At 41.5% G+C, this 21,896-nt stretch overlaps 4 protein-coding genes across 11 annotated transcripts; all 4 read left to right on the top strand.

Moving 5' to 3' along the window:
- The first annotated feature begins 1,849 nt into the window (after positions 1 to 1,849).
- Positions 1,850 to 3,576, top strand: LOC133721334 (putative F-box protein PP2-B12). Its single transcript, XM_062147913.1, has 3 exons — positions 1,850 to 2,288; positions 2,581 to 2,699; positions 2,828 to 3,576. The coding sequence occupies exons 2-3, from the start codon at positions 2,620 to 2,622 to the stop codon at positions 3,426 to 3,428; spliced, it is 681 nt and encodes a 226-aa protein (XP_062003897.1). The 5' UTR covers positions 1,850 to 2,288; positions 2,581 to 2,619; the 3' UTR covers positions 3,429 to 3,576.
- Positions 3,577 to 10,215: 6,639 nt separating this feature from the next.
- On the top strand, positions 10,216 to 12,098 carry LOC133721168 (putative F-box protein PP2-B12). Its single transcript, XM_062147705.1, has 3 exons — positions 10,216 to 10,783; positions 11,244 to 11,362; positions 11,455 to 12,098. Exons 1-3 carry the CDS (start codon positions 10,382 to 10,384, stop codon positions 11,942 to 11,944), a joined length of 1,011 nt encoding a protein of 336 aa, XP_062003689.1. The 5' UTR covers positions 10,216 to 10,381; the 3' UTR covers positions 11,945 to 12,098.
- Positions 12,099 to 12,962: 864 nt separating this feature from the next.
- On the top strand, positions 12,963 to 16,469 carry LOC133721015 (uncharacterized). Of its 4 annotated transcripts, none has more exons than XM_062147515.1 (3): positions 12,963 to 13,124; positions 14,154 to 14,278; positions 14,395 to 16,469. In XM_062147515.1, the coding sequence occupies exon 3, from the start codon at positions 14,403 to 14,405 to the stop codon at positions 16,293 to 16,295; it is 1,893 nt and encodes a 630-aa protein (XP_062003499.1). In that variant the 5' UTR covers positions 12,963 to 13,124; positions 14,154 to 14,278; positions 14,395 to 14,402; the 3' UTR covers positions 16,296 to 16,469. The 4 variants fall into 4 exon arrangements, with proteins under 4 accessions (XP_062003499.1, XP_062003500.1, XP_062003501.1 ...); XM_062147517.1 differs by having other exon boundaries at positions 12,964 to 13,124; positions 14,414 to 16,469; XM_062147516.1 differs by lacking the exon at positions 14,154 to 14,278.
- Positions 16,470 to 18,167: 1,698 nt separating this feature from the next.
- Positions 18,168 to 21,427, top strand: LOC133720914 (uncharacterized). 5 transcript variants are annotated; one of them, XR_009852014.1, is made up of 3 exons: positions 18,168 to 19,220; positions 20,022 to 20,161; positions 20,334 to 21,409. XR_009852014.1 is itself a non-coding variant. In XM_062147398.1 (2 exons), the coding sequence occupies exon 1, from the start codon at positions 18,241 to 18,243 to the stop codon at positions 19,201 to 19,203; it is 963 nt and encodes a 320-aa protein (XP_062003382.1). In that variant the 5' UTR covers positions 18,168 to 18,240; the 3' UTR covers positions 19,204 to 19,220; positions 20,022 to 21,427. The 5 variants fall into 5 exon arrangements, 4 of the variants coding, with proteins under 4 accessions (XP_062003382.1, XP_062003383.1, XP_062003385.1 ...); XM_062147398.1 differs by having other exon boundaries at positions 20,022 to 21,427; XM_062147399.1 differs by lacking the exon at positions 20,022 to 20,161 and having other exon boundaries at positions 20,286 to 21,408.
- Positions 21,428 to 21,896: the final 469 nt, after the last annotated feature.

Below are 21,896 nucleotides of genomic sequence, written 5' to 3'. Positions count from 1 at the left end.
AAAGAATTGGGTCATTCCATGTCCTTGAACTAAACCTGATGACCCAGCCATCGTAGTCACAGAGGAATATATATGTAGGCAACATCTCCAAAAATAATTGTCTATGGCGGAGAATGGTGTGTGTAGTTGCACTATCTGCAAGACATTGCAGTTCTCCAGAATCCATTCCTAGAAATAGGTTGCTGGGGGTGGCCGAAAAAGTCGCCGGAGGTGGGCCTGGTGCATCAGTGGGCCAGTGGGCTGCTCCTCCTTTTTTTTTTTTTTTTTTGCCAACTGGGTTTCTGGGCTGCAGGCCTCCTTCCCTCTTCGGTTGGGCAGGCTAGAACGACATGATTGAGGCAAGGACAAAGGATAGGCGCGCGGTTCAAAGGGTGCAGCTGTTCTTGTTGCCGGTTTGGGGACTATACAGCCGGTTCCGGGAAAATTTTTTCCAATTCCCGGAATCTGGAATCAAGGAGCTGATGATGGGGAAATATGGCTGTCGGAGGCGGACTGGAAGAATGCAAACCAGGTAGGGGATGTTTTGCTTCTTCTGGGGGCCGGTTCGATATTTTTCCGCCCGGTTCTGGTGGTGGCGCCGTCGGTTCTGGACTCCTGGGATTGAGGGCTTCAATATATGCGACAGTGGTTGCTAGGATTTGAAGGCTACAATTTTAGGGTTTCAGGGTTAGGGCTTCGTGCTGATAACGAAAGGTAATCATACATTGATTGGATATTTCTAAGATTCTCCGAGATTTAGATACCATATTTCAACTAGAGCAAGTAATCTCGAGTTTAGGTCAGACACAAATTCTAGATTTACTTGAACATATACATATTTTTCATCTTTCTTTTAAGAAAAAAAAAGTTTAGTGTAAATGGATATTTTTCTTTTTCGATTGAGAATATATATAAATTCTGTGTACAAATTGTTGTTGTTGAACTTAAATCCAAAGTTTAAGAATAATGAGCATTTTTACTGCTTTATTAATTTTCACTTTTGATTTAAATCCAGCGACAACAGTTAAGCACGACCGATATTAGAGCAACTCCAACGGCTGGAGTCATAAGCCATTTTGGCTTTGGCTTTTGTGGGGAACGTCTCCAACCATTCTGCAAGTGTAGCCATTTTGGCTTTTGAGCTATAAGCTGAGTCAAAATGACTCAACATTGAAGAACGAAAGCCAAATGGGGGAGGGAAGAGAAGAGGCGGGCCCCGCCTGCATGTGCTGCATGCGCAGCTGAAGAGTGCGACGCGCCAGAGGGAGAAGACAGAAGCCACTCCCGCATGACGACAAAAAAACAGCTCCGCAGTGGCTGACGCGCGAGACACGCGCTGAGAAGCAGCCGACACATGGGGCCCAGCAGCGCAGAACGGGCAACAATCTCTCCAACGGTAAGAAATCTAACGGCCCAGATTCAACTTCATTAATTCTATTTAAAATGAAAGGCCCAGATTAAATCTTTCTAAACATAAAAAGTTAATATATATATATACTGAATATCTAATCTGACGGTTCAAAAAATTGTATGGATTAAAATCAACGGTCAATAATAAAGTAAATGTGTTTTAAACCCAAAAAAAATTGAAAAAATAAAAGAAATTTTTCTAAAAAATAAGGAAATTTTTAATCAATTAATGACAATATATTATATAACATAATTATGTATGATATATAAATTCATATTGTAGTTAATTAATTCTCTAAAATGATTAATTTATTAAATGACTTTGGCTTTTGACTAAACATGGTTAGAGATGGAAAAATTGAATGAATAGTGATGACACTAGGGGAGTCAAATTTTGCATATAGTTTTGGCTTATGACTCTATTGTTGGAGATGCTCTTACAGAAGCTACAAATCAGCTTGCGGCAGAAAGGAAATCACGCCGACCAAGACTCTCTAGTCTTAACTCTTAACCTCTAAGGTTCTCTCTCCCCAAGACCGGACCACTGTAAAACTACACACCGTTTCGTCACCAAACACCTCAAAAAGACACGCAGTGAAGGAGAAGGAGAAAGAGAAGAGGCCTGCGGCACAGTGATGGATCTGCAGTAGTTACCGGAGGGTTGCATAGCCAACATAGTATCGTTGACGACTCCTAAAGATGCCTGCCGCCTGTCGTTGCTCTGTAAGATTTTCAAGTCTGCGGCGGAATCCGACGCCGTTTGGGACAAGTTCCTTCCGCCTGAGACACCCACGATCCTGTCCCAGTCTGGCGAATCTGGATTATTGGCTGCCAAATCCAAGAAGGAGCTTTACCTCGCTCTCTGCAACAAACCTCTGCTCATCGACGACAGTAAATTGGTAAAGTCAGTCCATCACACACACTGTATGCGCTCAAGTAATCATGATCTTCAGCTAACTTTTGAACATGAATTATTAATAAGGCCAAGGGATTATGAAACTAATGATATATATATACTCTAGGAACATGAACATTTTTGGATTTAAATTTGTGATGTCTCTGTTTTATTAATTAGCAAGGTTAATTAAGAGGATCAAATCTGATGACCCTATTATATCAGGCAATTAGGCTTTGGAATTTGAAGACCACATATGCTTTAACTGAATGTTTTTGTTAATTGAAATCATGCAGAGCTTTTCACTGGACAAATGGAGTGGGAAAAAATGTTACATGATATCTGCAAGAGAGCTGGGTATTGTCTGGGGCGATACTCCCCAGTATTGGAGATGGACTTCTCATCCTGAATCCAGGTCTGTAAGTTTTGCTTTGATTGTTTGTTATATATTATGATATATAGTTGATTGTTGGTTATAGACTTAATAGTGGTCTTATGGGTTAGATAATGTGTGTGTGTGTGTGCGTGTAACGACGGGAACAGGTTTCAGGAGGTGGCTGAGCTTCTTGATGTTTGCTGGCTTGAAATCCATGGGAAACTTGAAACACGCTTGCTGTCCCAATCGACTCTGTACAAAGCTTACCTTGTGTTCAAGTTTACTCCAGAGGCCTTTGGATTTGATAACCTACCTGCGGAGGTCACTGTAGGTCTGGAGGGAGGAGAACATAGTAATCGGACTGTGTTTCTTCACAATGAAGGAGAGATGAACTACTCAGAAGAAGAGATGGACTACTCAGATGTAGGGATGGACTTCTCCGAAGGAGAGAGCGATGATGCCGAAGGAGAGATCAACGACTCTAAAGGACTGAGTGAAGATGCGGAAGGAGAGAGCGATGAGACCGAAGGAGAAAGCAACGGTGCTGAAGGGGAGACCCGTGACGCCGAAGTGCCTGAAGTAGTGTTCAATGACGACCGATACCAGAGGGAGAGATCCGGGTGGTTGGAGATTGAGCTGGGTGAGTTTTTTTGTGAAGGGGGAGAAGATGGGCTGTTGAAAATGCATTGTTTGGCGAATGGGGCTGGTCATTGGAAGAGTGGTCTTATTGTTCAAGGCATTGAGGTCAGACCTAAGAGTAAGTACTAGTAGAATTCATCTCGTCTATGAAAGGTGGTTTTGATTCTCGTTTTGTTTTATATTAATTGTCTGTAATTTAAGAAAAGAAACACCCTTATACATTGCAATTTTCTGCAATTGACATTAATGGATCATGTGAATTGCTTTGTCGTGTGAAGTATGAAGTACTCGGTATATAATTTCAGTCATTGGCTAATATGGTAGATTCATATGTCATTGTTTCTGTTAAAATTGAACTTGTGATGCGTCACTCATCAGGGCGGAACTAGAATCTAGACTTCAGAACTCAGAAGGAATACATATACGGGTGTGCTTCAAACACTTAATGCTTCTAGTCCACATATTCGGATCAGACAACAACGTGTCTATCCGATTCTTTGTCCGATTCCTTTCAAGTTCCTTCGACAGAGCGTGAAGGGGATCAGGTGGAGAAAGATTGTTGCAGATTTCTAGTGAAGAAGGAAATGAACGTAGTGCAAATTTAGTTCTGAATGATGCTCAACGTAACCTGGCATACAAATTGAGAGCTCAAATGTGATTAATGTTGATGATGTAGTCCGGACATCTTGGACCTGGCAACTAGTTCAACTCTACCAACCTCTCCACGACATAATGTTCCAATTAAGTTTTGTTGAGATGACCCGGTCTTTATGTTTGGTCTTATACAAGTTATGCTAGTTCATGCCTTCATGGTATATATATGATAAGGGTGTCTAAAATTGTCTATCATGTGTTCAACTTTTAAGTCTTTGACAACAATATAAAAGAATTATTTTTTAAGGCAGAAAATACCACTTTTTCAATTTATAATAAGGATTAATTTCAATTTACCCCCTTGAGGTTTAGGGGTGTCATCATTTCACCCCCTCTCCTCTCAATTTTGAATTTTTACCCCCTGAGCTTTTCAATTTTGCTCAACCGTGTTCAATGTCTCATTTTCCATCTAAATTGGACGTTAAGTCCGATAACAGGGCCCACTATCAGGACTAAAATGGTCATTTCGTGTGAAAAACAAAATTCCTCAGCCACGCTTCTTTTCTCCTTCTTTCTTCGTTCTGCTCTTTTTCTTTTTCCCCCCTTCTTACTCTACTCCATATTCCAATTTAATTTAATCTAGAGCCAATCCTCCCCACAAAATTCATCCACCTCTCCAAATTCACACTCCCAAATCCAAGAGTAACCCATACCCAAATATAGTAACACACCTTGGCCACCTCTTCTCCACCAAGGCCTTCTCTGCATGCCTGAGATCTTCAAAATGGACGGTCACGATCCCGCCGCAGGACCTCTTTGTTTGGACCCACCTCACCTGGCAGAACGCCTCCAACTCCCTCCGAATCGTCCTCGCAGCCACCGCCGCCGGCGTCGTGCGTTAAATCCGGCGACATTCCGCGGGCTCTTCTGTGGCGAGATCTCACTCGGATCGTGGAATCGTCCGAGTAGAACTGCTTCGATTGCTTCCCTCTTTTCCCGGCGAAGATCGTCGAGAACCACGACGGCGACGCCGCGGACGTCGAAGTTGAGTCCCGCGACGATACCCTAGGATCCGTCCAGAACTTGTCGGATCTGGACCGGAACAGACTCGTCAGGAGCGAAAACTTGGGCTTGCTCTTCTTGAAGGAGCCTCCGATAGTGGCTGGTCCTCCGTCGTAGGTAGGCCCCACCTGGGGCGTACTGTAGAAGCGAATATGATGGCGCTGGTGGTTGTGGTCATGATCGGACCGATTGTGGTGGTGCGGCCAGGCGGAGTCGTCGGATTTGTCGGACTCATGAGGACGCATGAGGTGGTTTCCGGCGTCACCGGACGACGCGGAGGACGGACGGGATTTGTCGGAGACTGGTGGTGGTGGGATAGGCGAACTGGGTTTCTGGAGGTGCAGGAAGAAACGGGGAGAAGATGGGGTGGTGGTGGGTACGTGGGGATTTTTTTTTGTTCTGGTGTTTTTTTTTTTACCTTCTTGAAATGACAATTTTAGCCCTTAAGGTGGGCTCTTTTGTCAAACTTAACGGTCAAATTAGACGGAGAGGACACGGTTGAGCAAAATTGAAAAGCTCAGGGGGTAAAAATTCAAAATTGAGAGGAGAGTGGGTGAAATGATGACACCCCTAAACCTCAGGGGGGTAAATTGAAATTAATCCTTATAATAATATAAGTACCATTTTGAAGTGTAATACCCCGAAAAATCCAAATTAAATTCCGTGGATTTTTAGAAATGATTTCACGATAGTGGGAGCGAGTACGAGGCTCGGAGAAGTTGTGGAATTAGTTCGAACGATTAATTTTCGAAAACGAACGTTATTTAGGGGCTCGCGAAAGTTGACTTTTTATACGTTCAAAATTTGGGAAAACTTCCTTCATGAAAGTTGTAGAGCTCGTCGACACGATCGCGTGCATATGCGGAATGCAAAAATCGAAGTTCGTATGAATTAGTTATGATTTTTTGAAAATGTTTTCAAATTAGTATAAAGCTTCCATTTTCGGAAATTTCCGAAAATATTTTCAGAATTTCCAAAAATGGAAGCTCGGAGCTGCAGCCCCTCCCCCGACCGGAAATCGCCTTCGATTTTCTTCCGGCTATTTCTTCCTCCTCCGGCCACCGATCCTCACCAAACTTCTTCCTTTGGCTTCGTATGGTCCTTGCGCACCTGTCTGTGGCAGCCTTGCACGGCGGCACGGCCCCTAGCGGCGGCGGCGGCCCGGTTTCGATTTAAGCTCGATTTTGGTCAACGCCGGTTTTCTCCTAGCTCCGGCCACCAAAACTTCCGATCCTTGGCTCCATGAACTCCCCTCAACCTGCTGATCATCATACTAGGAGGATTGCACCTAGAGTGACCGGTTTCACGTTCGTCGGAGCTCGGTAAGTTTTCAATCCGAAACGAAAATCTTTCGATCGGTATATCTCGAGCTGTAGTGCGTCGTTTTGATTGATTCTTTTTCCAGTGGGTTCCCCTTGATGTTATTAACAACTCTCTAGAAGGCATCGAGGCCTGAAATTGAAGTTTTTACGTCGAAAATCGAGCTCGCCGGTTTCTGGAAAATTCCGGCCACCTTCATACTGTTCAAGGTAATTTTCGACCCCTTCCGGTCATTTTCAGACTTCGTGCTAGTTATGAAAGTTGTTCAGCTTGATGAGAGGAAGAGGAGCAGCCAGGCCCCACTACCATTGGCGGTGGTCGGCGGCGGCTCTGCCCTTTTTCCGGCCCCCTCCGGGGGTCAAAAATGTGATTTCTTTACAGTTTTAGATTCTACGCATCGATACGGTCGTCTGGATATATTATAATATTATTTTGGAGAAAGTTGATGCATGCTAGGGTTTCGGTTTTTAAGCATTACTTTCGGTTTACGATCTGCGAAGATCTGACCGTCGGTTTTACTTCAAATTTAGATATGTTGATCGTATGACTGTCCCGATGACTTTGTGTGGTCACGGGCGAAGATCCGACCGTTGGATCTTCGTATAATTGTGAATTAGGGTTTTGGAAGGCGATTCGTGAGAATCCGACCGTCTGATTTTCATATAAATTTGTGGAGATGTTTGTAAGGACGATTCAGGAAGATCTGACCGTTGGATCTTCGTGATAATTTTGGAGGATGATCCTAAGGGCGATCCGTGAGGATCCGACCGTTGGATCATCATATAAATTCGATCTGACCGTTGGATCATCATTAAATTAGAATCCGACCGTTGGATTTCCGTATATGTGTGGTTTATGAATGATTGCTAAGTTAAGATCGTATCTGACTAGGTGATTGACGGTTTGAGTTGGTGGACGATTGTGGATCGTATTTTGAGCTGTTAAGAAGACGCAGCGGGATTAGAGGTGAGTAAATCTCACATGGTTCATATTACGAACCAAATGTCTTTAATTACCTTGTTTATATTATTGATTTTATTGTGAGAAAGTATAAGTGAGTCGAGGTGTAACATTTGAGTCAGATAGAATGACCTTTAAAATGTTTTGATCTACGGATCGGTCACCAGTGGTGACAGAGGCAAGGTCTTCGTAAGCGTGAACCTTGGCCAAGGTGACACATTACGTAAGATTCAGTTAGAGCTCTAGTCTGTCTGCCATAGTATGACATGAATCAGCGAGTTGGACTACTCGGGATTTCATGAATACAGTATGACATGAAAGTAGAGAGTTGGATTACTCTTGATCATGAATACATTTTTGAAAGTTAACGTATGACATGAAAGTAGAGAGTTGAATTACTCTTGATCATGAATACATTTTTGAAAATTCATAGTATGACATGAATCAGCGAGTTGGACTACTCGGGATTCATGAATACAGTATGACATGAAAGTAGAGAGTTGAATTACTCTTGATCATGAATACACTTTTATTATTTAAATGTGTCGAGTGGTAAGGATTGAGGTTGGGGGTGTTTACTTGAGTTAAAGTATTTGTGAGATAATAAAATCAACATTTCTTTCTTGTTTACTCATACGAGCTTTAAAGATTTCTTTAAAGCTTACCGGGTTTTGTGTTGTTGCCAATTCCCGGTGCACTATTAAATTCAAATGGTGTAGCGGGAAATCCTACAGGTCAGGAAGATCAAGGCGGAGATCGTGCGGGTTAGAGTTTTTGTTTCAGTTTACAGCTTTGTAAATTGTGAGATGTATTATTGAGAGGTGTGAAGTGTGGTTGTTGTGAGAAAAAAATTCAGGACGTTTATTCTATTAAGTTGTATAATTCATGTTTCGGATTTTAATTGTATTTAAAATTCGGGGCGTGACATGAAGATCTTCAATTTCCAAAAAAAATGATTATTCTACAAATTTGGAATGAAGAACACATTCAACTTTGCTATCAAGTTATCTAGGTCATACCAAATTTACTTTAAAAAACCGAATTGTAGAGCACTCGTCTCTCTCCTCTGGTTCATGACGCTGCCCAGGGTTTGGTCTAGGCTCAGCCTTAATTTCTCGACAAATCGGTCCCGATCACTTCTTGAGAGGCGGCCATGTCCGCGCTCTGGCACGCAAGCTCTCTGGCGTCCTGTTTTCACTGGCCTCTTCTTCTTCTTCTAGAGATGGAGGGCTACTGGGTTGGTGGCATGGTGCTACGGCGGCAACTTTTGGGCGGTTGGTAAAAATCATGCAAGGGCGGTGTGATGATCCAGACTTCGTTCGTCTGGTGGATGCTGACCCGAGGAGGGACAAGCTTGTCCTTCCAAGGTGGTCAGTTCTGCCGGGGATGATGGACAGTTCATGATGGTATTGCATGTGTTCATGGCGCGGTCGATCGTGGTGCGGGTGCTGTGGCTGACGATGTGGAAGCTAGGGTTTGGGCTTCTAGGCTGGTTTCTCATGTGACTGGGCTTGGGCTATGTGATGTTGGGTATGGGCTTTTTGCTGATGGGTTAAGCTAGTTTAGTTTCTTTAGTTCTTTAAGAATAATGTAGGGTGCATAAGTGCATTATCTTTGGATTGCGACCCTCCTCATCTGGTTACTATATTGGTGCTTATTATTATAGTGACATTCATCTAGGCTAGTGCCAGTGATTCAATATTGACGTAGCCCTACTGGGGTGGGTCATTGTGTAGTTCTGCCTACAGTTTCATTATAATGGATTGACGCCCTCCCTTTCAAAAAAAGTTATCTAGATCATGATTTAGAGCAAGGTTATGACCATTCTTAGCAAGATAATCTCTCTCTCTCTCTCTCAAGACACGCTCGAGAAAGAAGAATAATTTGATGGCGAAAGACAAGGATGCATAAGCTAGCTACGATACGTACGTGATAAAGGATGAGGAGTAATCGATCACCTGAGGGACAGTGATTGTGGATGTGGTCGGATCGATCTGTAGTTCTGCACTATAGGCATTCTCCGACGTTCTATGTTTCGAGTCGGCCGCCTAACTGACGCCGCTTGGGGCGAGTTCCTGCCGGATGAGACCCCTATTCCTAGTTCCATATGGCATATCAGCTCTTTTGCTCAAATAGTCAAATTAGCTTATGCAAAAGAGTTGGACTTTTACTATCATTTGTTGTTAATAGTAGTCGTAATCTATCTCTTTCATTTCGGAAACAAATTGATCGAGCATGGGATTGTGAGGGCTGAAGTGGAAAGTCAGAACATATTTCAGAAGTGCGATTCTGACTTCAAAGGAAAAAGAAAGAATGAAAAGATTCAATGTACACAAAGATTGCGACTTGCGTGGCCGCTATATTTTCCCAAGAGTGTTAAAAAAAAGAGCTAGAACATGCAAACCAGATAGAATTGAGTCAATTGACACATACAAAGTGTCTCTTCCGAACGTCAAAAGAACATGACCCTTAAATTACTATAAAGTATAACCACATTAACTGTTACAAAAAAAAAATTCATTGGATGGAGACATGGATTATTAGTCTAGAAACGTGGCGACCTCTTAAACTTCTGACTCTATGTGCATTGTCATCTTGTCCATTTTATGGGAGGTAGAGTTTGCATTGGTGGGATGTGGTGTCATTGAACCCAAGCTTCTCACCAACGCTGATGTGGCACTCATAAAGGTCTTCTTCTTCTTCCCCGATTTTACTATTTTTACAGTGGATTATGATTACCGTACAACTGTTTTCTTCTTATTATAGAAATGAAAATAAGCTCCTCATGTTCCTTACTATCCAAGGTTAATTGTCCCCATTCTTAGCAAAGATCTCCTATTTTCTTTTATCTTCGCAGAAAAAGAAAGAAAAAAGAAAAAGGAAAAACCCACCATTGCTGTTACTCATTTCTACATGCAGTAACTAGGTCTCTACCAGAAAGCACTAGCTGCACATGGAAAGAGAAAGTGAAAAGAGGAAATAAAATGGATTCTGATGCGAAAAGGATATAACTTTTATAGCTAATAATAAAAATGGTTCCCCCAATCTTTTTCAGCGGTTGATAGATGGGAAAAAAAGACTTAACCGCTAAGATATCATCTCTATAAAATCCTCCAAAACCAGACCCAACACTTCCACACAATTCCATGCTGACACAAACACACGAAGGAAGAACGAGAACGAGAACAAGGCACCACACAGTGAAACAGAGCAGCAAGAAAACCATGCGTAACGATGAAGAAGATGGACGAGGAGGAATCACCTGCGGCGCTGTGACGGTGGAGCTGGATCTGCAGGATTTGCCGGAGGGATGCATAGCCAACGTCATCTCCCTGACGACTCCTCCCGATGCGTGCCGGCTGTCGTCGGTTTCGAGGAGTTTCAGGTCGGCCGCCGAATCCGACGCCGTTTGGAGCAGGTTCCTGCCGCCGGAGATTCCCACGATCCTGTCTCACTCGGGGCCGCACGCCCCCAGTTGCCGATCCAAATCCAAGGAGTTCTACCTCGCCCTCTGCGACAATCCGGTGCTCATTGACGATGGCAAAATGGTAAATTTACTACACCATTACGGGTTGCGGAACTGTGTGTCAAACTTTAGGGTGAACATTAAAACATGTTTGGACTTATTTTGTCTCTGTGTTGGCATTATCATGATACATTGATGTGAACTGTCGAATTAGTTTGGTTTATTCATTGATTTGGAATGTACACATGAAACCTAAATCTATCGATTTGTTGGATGATTGTGAGTACATGGCTGTACCTTAGTTGATTGATACTTAATTAATTGATATTCTGCATATTGTTAATGTGCCTGTTTGTGAAGCCTTAGATGTGACGATAATATACGAGGATTAAGTTAGGTTAAGAGTTTGATTCTTGTAGTGTGTGATCAAATTGTAATAAATAGGGTTTCAGCAGTCTTGTTATTTCGATTTGCTATATGCCTATATAGCGGCCTGTATATGCTATATTCCTATGATGGTGACTGTTCTTGACACTGTGCAGAGCTTTTCACTAGACAAATGGAGTGGGAAAAAATGTTACATGGTATCTGCAAGAGACCTTGTGATTGTTTGGGCTGATACTCCTAACTATTGGAAATGGATTTCTCTGCCCGAGTCCAGGTCTAAATTTATTAGTTTGCTTCTTTGTATAGGGGGTTGGTTTTGACTTGCAATCTAACATTTTTTTTTATAATGTAATCAAGCAAAAACAGATTTGAGGAGGTTGCTGAGCTTGTTGGTGTTTGCTGGCTTGAAATCCGTGGCAAAATTGACACTCGCTTGCTGTCCCCATCGACTGTGTACAAAGCTTACCTTGTGTTCAAGTCAACTGCAGCGGCTTATGGATTTGAATACCAACCTGCCGAGGTCAGTGTAGGTCTGGTTGGAGGAGCAGAACCCACAAAGAAGACTGTGTTTCTTGACGCCGATAGAGGCCGGACTCAGAGCTACCAGATTATGCCAAGGCGTGGCCCATTGAGAAACCGCATTTCGGTGCAAGTGTCCCAGCCCAGAGAGATCAATGACAATCAATACCCGAAGGAAAGAGCAGACGGGTGGTTGGAGATTGAGCTGGGTGAGTTCTTCTGTGAAGGAGGAGTAGATGGGGAGTTGGAAATGACTTGTTTGGAAACCAGGGGAGGTCAGTGGAAGGGTGGTCTTATTGTTCAAGCCATTGAGGTCAGGCCAAAGAGGAAGTCCTAGCTTTAATTAGTAGGATTCATCTGAATTAAGGGTTTGATTTTTTTTTTTTTAATTTACTGTTACTGTTCTGTAATTTAAGAAAAGGAAAGAAAGGACTCCTTTTACATTGTAATTTGCTGCAGTTGAGATTAATGAATGATCTGCATTACTTTGATGTGGGAAGTATAAAGATAAAAGTATTGGTTCCTCAGTATATAATAGTATTGGTTTCTATCAACAGACCTCATTTGTCAAGAATTGAGTATGATTGAACTTTAGCTTGTATGCTTGAATGTGGTAATTGGTGTTGATACTTCATTTAGCTACTTCAAGTTTTGATCTCAAAGCCAAAACTATGGCTCTGTGTAAGAATTCCCACATCCTTTTGTCTTCTGTCCGCTGTCATACATGCTGCCGTTCGAGTTCGCTGTTTCTGTTTTCTAACAAGCTCTTCGTTTCCGATAGATTGGCTCCTTCAGTGTGAAAGTTTTGATGTGACAACTATATTGTTCTTCTATTTTCTAACAAGCTCTTCATTTCTAATAGATTAACTGCCTCAGTGTAAGTTTTGATTTGGCAATTATATTGTTTGAATCAAAGCGCAACTGATATATAAATTTAAACTGACATGTAAATTCAATTGGTATGATGACGTGAGTTGAAACACAATCAATATAAAAATTCAATTGATGTGATGATGCTACCGTAAAAAACAAAATGTAACGCTATAGCAATCATACATATTTTATAAAAGAAACAAAATTTGACAAAAAATCAAGATCTAACCTCAAAGAATACACGATCGGCATAAAAGAATGAAAATATCTTCTCTAAAATAACTTTTTTTTTTTTTATCTTTTTCTTTTTAAATCTAGGAAGATAAAATAAGAGGCATTCCAAAATAAAAATCAGATCTAGAATTCACATTCAGATAATTTTTTTTTTCTTTCAAATACGAGTTTGACGATTTTGAAAATATAGGGTTACTGAGAAAAACCCAAAACGAGAAACAAGAAAAAAAAGAAAAAGGACATAAAAAAGAAAAGAAGGACAAAAGGTTTTGTTAGGTTTGGTCTATCTATCTCTTCGAATTGCCGGACTCGAAGAACAGACAAAGAAGAAGAAGAAGACCTGAACAGGCGAACTGCATCTTCTCATCTTCATCAGAAGAAGCAGAAACCCACTTAATCTCACACACCAGGTACTTTTGTTTCTCCTCTCCCCTTTTCTTCTCCTCTTCCTCTTTTCCCTCTTACATAGTTTTTTTCTCCACCAAAATATGAAACACTAAAGTTGAATGAAATCAAAGCAGAAAACTTGTTGATTTTCCTTTTGATACTATTCTCAAGGAATCGTCTTTTCAATTGAAAAGGAGGAGAACCCATTTCTGAAAGTCCTGATTTTTCATGCTCTCTGGGGCATTGGGATCTCTGGATTACTGTTTTAGATCCGTTCTGAGAAACCCAATTGTTGCTTCAATGGAAAATGTCAGATTCTCTGGTTTAAAATTCTGGGTTTCTGAGGTTCTGGTTTTGGGAGTTGAGCTGGGGAATTGTTATGGAGCATTGGGTTATGGGTGAGTTAGTTCACTGACTCAAATGGTCACATTTACTGTTCTATGAGCTGTGGCTGTTATGCAGTCGAGTGTGGTCTTAGTTCTAGTGTCATTTGACCTACATTGTGTTCGGCGTGTAATGGATGAGAAGCAAAAACTCTTCGGGTACCTAGAAGACATCTTCAAGTCATATTCTTGGACTCATGCGTAGTCTGCCAATGTTAGGATGATGAGTGAGTAATTGCATTGTTAGCTGTAAATCTGGCTTAGGAAATTGATGTTGGGGCTTGAGGAAGGAATATGGTCTTTTATGCAGCCTAAGTCTGCCTTATATGCAGTCGAATCTGGTCTTAGTTCTAGTGCTGTTTGACCTACATTGTGTTCAGGGGGCAATGGATAAGAAGTGATAACTCTCGGAGTTCCTAGAAGATTGTCTTAAAGTCAAATTGTTCGACTTCTGCATAATCCTTCAATATTAGGATGATTTGCCGTATATCTCTGAGGAATGAGGTGTTTTGTAGCCTAGAACTGTTAAAGTAAAGCTTATTAACTGTTAAAGTGAAACTTAAGGCAAGAGTGGGTCTTTGTTCTGTCCGGAAACTTTTGTTTTTATATTTCTTAAAGTCAATGTAAACTGCTGATTGGTCTTTTTTTTTTTTTTTTTGGGTCTTACAGGTGAGGTTAATCCTGAAAAGATATAATGCATTCAATATCTAAGGAAGGGTATACACCGTGAAATGCAGATGTTATTGAATCAACAAAAGCGCCCTTCTTTTATAACTAGTTATTAGTTAGTACTGGTATGGTTCTCCTGTTTTTTTTCGTTATTCATGTGCATTATCATATGTACGCACACAAATAGAAATACTACTCCCTTTGTGTTTTGTCTTCTTATTGATGTTTCTATATCTAACAGGAGGTGTCATGTCGTGCAGTGTTTACAACACACCCGTGGAGACAAGTTTTAATGTGCGTCAGGATGAGGGGTTAGAATCCTGTGATACTTCTGCTCTTTCTGCCGATATATTCATGGAAGATCATTCTCTAGTTCCTGTACCCGATGATTCTCTAAGCTTGACAGACTATGCATTAGCTATTGGGCAAGAATTTCCTGATGTTGAAACTTGCCGAAGAGCATTGAAGGATGTTGCCATTGCAATGCATTTTGATCTTCGTATCGTCAAATCAGATCGAAGCCGGTTTATAGCCAAGTGCTCCAAAGAAGGCTGTCCATGGCGTGTCCATGTAGCAAAATGTCCTGGAGTTCCCACCTTTACAATAAGAACCCTGCATGGTGAGCATACCTGTGAAGGAGTCCGCCACCTTCATCATCAGCAAGCATCAGTAGGTTGGGTTGCTAGGTCTGTGGAAGCTCGAGTTCGGGATAATCCACGATATAAACCAAAAGAGATCCTGCAAGATATCCGTGATCAGCATGGGGTTGCTGTTTCTTACATGCAAGCGTGGCGTGGCAAGGAGCGTAGCATGGCAGCGCTTCATGGAACTCTTGAGGAAGGATATCGCCTTCTTCCTGCCTACTGTGAGCAAATAAGGAAAACCAATCCAGGAAGCATTGCTTCAGTTTTTGCCTCTGGACAAGAAAATTGTTTCCAGCGGCTCTTTGTTTCCTACCGTGCATCAATTTATGGGTTTATACATGCTTGTAGACCACTTGTAGAACTTGACAAAGCACATCTTAAAGGCAAATACCTGGGTACATTACTCTGTGCTGCATCTGTTGATGCTGATGATGCATTATTTCCACTGGCAATAGCTATTGTTGATGTTGAAAGTGACGAGAATTGGATGTGGTTTATGTCAGAATTACGAAAGCTTCTTGGAGTAAACACTGACAACATGCCTAGACTTACAATACTCTCTGAAAGACAAAAGGGCATTGTGGAAGCCGTGGAAACTCATTTCCCAAGTGCCTTTCATGGTTTTTGTCTGCGTTATGTAAGTGAAAATTTTCGTGATACATTTAAGAACACAAAGTTGGTGAATATCTTCTGGAATGCTGTTTATGCTCTCACTGCAGTTGAATTTGAGAGCAAGATTGCAGAGATGATGGAGATCTCACAAGACGTGATACCATGGTTTCAACACTTCCCTCCTCAACTTTGGGCTGTAGCATACTTTGAAGGTGTGCGATTTGGCCATTTTACCCTCGGGGTTACAGAGCTGCTGTATAATTGGGCCCTTGAATGCCATGAGCTCCCTATTGTGCAAATGATGGAGCATATCCGTCATCAGTTGGCATCGTGGTTTAATGATCGTAGGGATATGGGCATGAGGTTGACATCGATTCTAGTACCTTCTGCTGAGAAGCGAATTTTAGAGGCAATTGCTGATGCTCGCTGCTATCAAGTGCTTCGTGCAAATGAAGTTGAATTTGAAATTGTATCAACTGAACGGACAAATATCGTGGATATAAGAACTCGAGTGTGCTCATGTCGTCGTTGGCATATATATGGTTTACCTTGTGCGCATGCTGCTGCTGCACTTATTTCTTGTGGACACAATGTCCCTTTATTTGCTGAGCCTTGCTTCACAGTAGCAAGTTACAGAGAGACCTATTCACAAATGATTCATCCTATTCCAGATAAGAGCTTATGGAATGAGCCCGGTGAAGGAACAGAGGGTGGGAGTGCCAAGGTTGATATCACGATTCGTCCACCCAAGACTAGGCGTCCCCCTGGCAGACCGAAAAAGAAGGTCCTTCGTGTAGAGAACTTCAAGCGCCCAAAGAGAGTTGTTCAATGTGGTCGGTGCCATATGTTAGGACATTCTCAAAAGAAATGCACCTTGCCAATATGACCTGAATTAGCTCGTTAGATCTTTCTTTCTTTTTCCCTCCCTTGTTTCTGGCTCACTTTCCTTTCATTGTTTGAAAAATGCAATAGAGTCAGTGGGATGTTTGTAATGATAATGTATGTTTTAATTAAGTAGTTTCTATAAATGTGAAATAAGGATTCAGTCCTTTTCGGCACAGTTCTGTCTATTTGTCATGTGCACATAGTGGCAGCATCTCTGTGGTTTTCTGGCTCTATACCTAAGCATGGCGAAGTTATATTGTATATCTGAAATGCTCTTTGATTTTGTTTACAATGTCCTCCTCTTGTTAGATCAATTCTCTTATTATTGTCCAGGCATAAATGTCACTTGGTTTTGTCAGTCAATGGGGATGCCCTTCAGTGCTTCTCTATCGATATCTGCTGGTGATTCACTGGTGTTTCCAAAGTTCTGGTAAGTATGAACATATTGTTGTACTTTGTGACATTATTGGATTCAGAAGTATAATAGATTTATATGTCCATATATTTGTTGCCTTAACTTCATACCCTTCACAACTTTTATCTACTTGATTGTTTTGACAGCTTCAATGTGCGTCCATGACCCAGAGTGAGACTGAATGCTGAACCAACGGATGCAAGACTGCTTGTTTCGTCTCGCTAAATAATACATCAAAGAGATGGTGCTCTTGTGAGTTGTTGTTTCCCCACATTCGCACACTATTTCCATCCAAGTAGTTTTCTTGTACATTGCGTGTTGCTTCATTACAACTGTTCTTGAAGATATGATGGTCACCCTGATAATACCCGAATATGTTCTGAGTACCTACTCCCTGGATTCTACTTCCTGCAATTGATTTCTTATTCAAAAATGTCATTTGTTCGGCATGAAGACTCTGTGGCTTGAGCTGATGACATATGCTATTGGTGCTTACTGGTTCTTTACACACTAGTATTGTCTTGTAGCTGGGCAAGCATACACAACTCTCTTTTCTGTGTCCTTTTATCTTTGAGGATATAACTATCAGCCAAAAACACTATCTTCAGGAGCTTGTACCGGCATCTTTAAAGTGTAAATATCTTCCAGTATAATTCTGTGTAAAGTGCCATCTATTGCTCTCAATGCGGAGAAAGAATGGATGATATTGCAGCTGTAATGAACTTGGTTTTGAATGTAAAGTATGTTGTTGTTTTGGGTGATTCAAATTGCAAGCATTAAAGATGGTCGGAAGGATTGTGGAATACAGAAGATCAATCAGCAAGTTCACCAAAACAAAGCGACTAGTTCATCCGATACATTAATGGCACGTTTACTTACTTGGAATGGAAAATAATCATAAATCGGAGACAAGTGGAATGAGAGAAGAAAGGAATCGGTATTGATTCCGGAGGAATGATTCCTAAACTCATCTCCCCCCTTTGTAATCGAATTCCTGAGTATTCAGGAATCGATTCCTGATAAATAGGTGGGACCTACACCAATTCTCATTCCTTCATGTGTTAGTAAACACATGAATTCTTTTACCTGAAATCATTCCGATTCCTTTATGTGTTAGTAAACACAGGGGTATTTTTACTCCGTAATCATTCCATTACATTCCATTCCATTCCAAGTAAGTAAACGTGCCCTAAGTAGACTAAGATTGATACAGAGAATCAGAGATAGATTAGTCTATCAGAGATAGACTAGCTAGACTAATTTGAGATCAAGTTAAGTTAGTTTACTTATGCATGTAGTCAATCTATCAAATTTATTTAATTTGATGTATCGATACATTAATGTATGTATAATAGCAAAAACGCCGTCATGTCGAATGAATTGGAGTACAAAAACGACGTCGCTTTCGTACTCCAATTCAGTAATTAAATGCCCGAGACGACGTCGTGTTGGGGCATCAATTAAATACAGGGAGCCCTAAATCGGTCGTCTTCCCCAAAATTTCCAAAGCCAAAGGGCTTCTTCGATTCCAATGACGACGACGAGCAGTGAGAAGAAGAAGAAGACTCGGGAGTTGCCGAACCTGACGGAGTGCCATTGCTGCCACCTCAGAGTCGACCTCGCCAAATCCTCCAAGAACAACAAGCTTCAGATTCTCTACAGCGAGTGGCGGATCGTCCTCCTCTGCAACAAGTGCTTGGCCCGCGTCGAATCCACCGAGCTCTGCTCCTACTGCTTCAACGACTCGTCGTCCGGCCACTGCTTCTCTTGCCGCCAGTGCAGGCGGCGAGTCCACAGGGACTGCGATTCCGAGTACCGCAGCGCCGCCGTCTGGTCCGGGTCGTCGTCTGCCGCCGCCGACGAGGTCTCTGTCTGCGCCGATTGCTGGGTGTCGGAGTCGCTGGCCAGGTGGAGGAGAAGTAGAAACGTCAGTAGTGGTAGAAAGAGTAGGGCGGATTTGGGATTGGGGAGATCTAGGGTTTTGAATTATGGGAGGAAATGTGATCCAAATTCGACTGATTCATCTACAGAGGAGGAGGCCGGGTGCTTGAGACTTGATGATGTTGAAGAAGAAGAAGAAGAAGAAGAAGAAGAGATTGGGGATGATGAGCCGTTGAAGGAAGGACGAGGGAGTTGCTCAAATGGTGTCGAATCGGAGTCTCCACCGTCTTATAAACAAGATGACTGCAACTATATCGCTTTGCCGAAAGTCGAAATTGGGAATGCAAAGCTTGATCCTTATTATTTCAAGTACAGGAGGAGGAGGAGCAGTGTTGATCACTCTCTGTTGACATACAAGAGGAGGAGCATTGTTGACTGCTTTAAGATTGATTGTCCTCTGTTGACATATAAGAGGAGAGGCAGTGTTGACTATCGGTTTATGTTTACGTATAAGAGGAGGAGGAACTTTGATCAATCTATGTTGACATATAAGAGGAGGAGACCTGAAATCGTTTACGCGAGTTCAAGGATGCAGCTCGAGGGTCAGTGCTGAATCCTGATAGTTCAGAGGTAGGATAGAACCTCTTGCTTTTGCTGAATTTTGCGGTTTCCTTTTTGGTTTTTTTTTTTGGACAGTCATGTGCTTCCAATTGGCTTGTTCTTGAATGCTTAGTGACACTGTATGAGTATTCATCTAGTATTAATCCAGATATCATATTGTGTTGCCATGCCAGAGTTCAATGTGATTCGTTTTTCCTGCATTTTGGTTCGTAATGATGAAGATAACATTGATTTACATTTACGAATTAAAGATATACTATATATGGTCTAATTCATTGTTGTGATCACATATGCATGCTAGCTGAAGGAAAAAGTTTAGTTTGACAGCTGGAAGAAACAGTCTCTTGTCAGAAGCAGAGAAACTAACCGTAATTAAATCTGAGGTTTCTAGACTAGGTTTGCAATCTTTTGTCCCGGTTACTCAAAAGAATTAGTTGGACAGTGTAAAAAGAGTAGGAGAGTACCATTAATCACACTTTTTAAGTTAACATATCAGAGCACAGGCACCAATGGTTGCTGCTCTATGTTAGTATATAGGAGTAGGAGAACCAAATTCTCCATGCTTGCCGAATAACTAGTCTTGAGGGCCTTTCCTGAATTCTGGTAGTTCTTTCTGTTTTCTTGAATGCTTAGTCACTGTATGATTCTTCATGTAGTTGTAGTTTCAAATATCATATTGTGTGCTCAGACAAGAACTCACAATGTTTTTATTTATTATTTTTTTGGATTGTAATGGTAATGAACTAATGATCAAATTTCACAAGATTTAGAAGTCTAATATCAATGTAAATTGGTATAATGTCAATACAGATGCATGCCTGCTAAAGCCAAACAACAAGTCTACCACTAGAAAACTACAACCTTTTCTAAATGGTAGGGGAAGCAACTTCAATTCATGATAAGATTCTAGACTATGTTAAAGATCCTTTTCACTTGGCATGTTTCCTAAGGTATTGGTTGGACTGTGGAAACAGAACGCTCTTATTAATTTTTGTATAGGATTCTTCTTTTTTTCCTTGCAAATGTTGGACATTTTAGTTTTCTGAAATGAGACTTTGCAATGGATATTGGAAGGTGGGCAGAGTAAAGGAATATGTGTTCCTTAACCTAATTATGATTCAGTGACAAGCAGTGAAACCCAAGCAAGGAAACAGGGGACTCGCCAAACCTCTCAAAGTCTGACCTCGCCAAAGCCAAGAACAAGCTACAAATCCTGTTCAGCGAGTGGTTCATCGTCTTTTTCTGCAAGAAATGCGTCGTTCATGTTGAATTCATGGAGGTGTGCTCCTACTGCTTCATCATTTCGTCATCCCATGAAGATTTATCTTGCTACCAGTGTGAGCGAAGAGTCCACACAGACGCTGATTCTGAGTAGCGAAGTGTTGCGCTCTGGTCCAATTACTTGTTTGCTATGGAAGTTCTGACCGATTACTGGGTTCCTTAATCCCTGACTGGGTGGAGAGGGGTTGTGAGAAGTAGGAGCAATAGGAACAAGTTTGATTAGGGACTGAGGAAGTTTAGGGTTTTGGCAGTGGAAATTGAGAGGAAATGTGATGCCTTTGATTTAGAAAGAAGCGGAGACTGAAGATGCTGATACTGATGCCGATGTTGATCCTCAATTGAGTGGTTGTGTTTCTGAATCATCTACAGACGTTGGTTGTTCGAAGCTGAAACAGTGGGGGCTTGATCTTGCAGAAGAAACATTGGGCTTGATGGACTGTTGAAGGATGGAAGTTGTACAAATGGTGTTGACTTGGAGTCTCCACCTTCTTATAAACAAGAACACTGCATCTGTATCACCAGGCCAAAGGAACGAATACTGCAATGCAAAGTTCAACCTATTTTTCCAAGTACAGGAGAAGGAGCACTATTGATCACCGTTAACATCCAAGAGGAGGAGCAGTTTTCATCGCTGTAAGAATTTGAGCACCATTAATGTTGACATATAGCACCATCGGTTGCTCTTTGTTAACACATAAGAGGAGGAAAGCTGAAATCCTCTACACTTGTTCGAGATTAAGTTTGATCAAAGGTAGCAGCATCACTAACGTTTGATGAAAGTTAGCTTTGATTAAGTTTACACTCTCATGTCATGGTTACTCAGGCATTGGTTGGACAGTGTAAAAGAACAGGAGCATCATGAATCACTCTTATACATTTAAGAGGAGATAACCAGCGGTATCTGGACATTAGAGTAACATAACCAAAACCCTCCATATATTACTCCACATCTAATAACTCGATCATAAAAGGCTACCGACCAAAAAAAAATTTGGTACTCCAATATGTATGGGATCTGGGACCGGTCTCCATGAGAATGTGAGATTACGACGATACTCCCTCGAGCCTGGACAAAAAATCCCAACAAACTCAAAACTCAAAGAAGCTGGATTTTTGATGAAAAAACGTGTGTATGGCAAGGCATTTTGACACAAATTGGGTCAAATTTCAAGCTCAAGCAAAAAACTATTTTGATTGTAAAATTAGGATTCTGAGACTCGCACAAGACTTGCAAAAGGTACCGCAACTGCCGGAACTCTATTCCCGACTCCCAATTTTCCTTTTAACACTAGCAAACACGATTCAAAAATTTAGGCAAAACTTTTCGTATCAAGCGTGCAAAGCCGAAGAAATATTTCTTCATATAGGACCATATATTGTCATAATCTAAAGGAAAAAAAAAAT

This window comes from Rosa rugosa, chromosome 7 (genome assembly GCF_958449725.1).
Source record: "Rosa rugosa chromosome 7, drRosRugo1.1, whole genome shotgun sequence".
Taxonomy (NCBI): Eukaryota; Viridiplantae; Streptophyta; class Magnoliopsida; order Rosales; family Rosaceae; genus Rosa; species Rosa rugosa.
Note: the sequence above shows the minus strand (reverse complement) of the source record. Positions and strands in the feature narration are given on the sequence as shown.

Coding starts and splice junctions, on each gene's coding strand:
- LOC133721334 (XM_062147913.1), top strand. CDS start 2,620: ATGATATCTGCAAGAGAGCTGGGTATTGTCTGGGGCGATACTCCCCAG. Junction 2,700..2,827: donor ACTTCTCATCCTGAATCCAG/GTCTGTAAGTTT, acceptor CGACGGGAACAG/GTTTCAGGAGGTGGCTGAGC.
- LOC133721168 (XM_062147705.1), top strand. CDS start 10,382: ATGCTGACACAAACACACGAAGGAAGAACGAGAACGAGAACAAGGCAC. Junction 10,784..11,243: donor TCATTGACGATGGCAAAATG/GTAAATTTACTA, acceptor GACACTGTGCAG/AGCTTTTCACTAGACAAATG. Junction 11,363..11,454: donor ATTTCTCTGCCCGAGTCCAG/GTCTAAATTTAT, acceptor AAGCAAAAACAG/ATTTGAGGAGGTTGCTGAGC.
- LOC133721015 (XM_062147516.1), top strand. CDS start 14,403: ATGTCGTGCAGTGTTTACAACACACCCGTGGAGACAAGTTTTAATGTG.
- LOC133720914 (XM_062147398.1), top strand. CDS start 18,241: ATGACGACGACGAGCAGTGAGAAGAAGAAGAAGACTCGGGAGTTGCCG.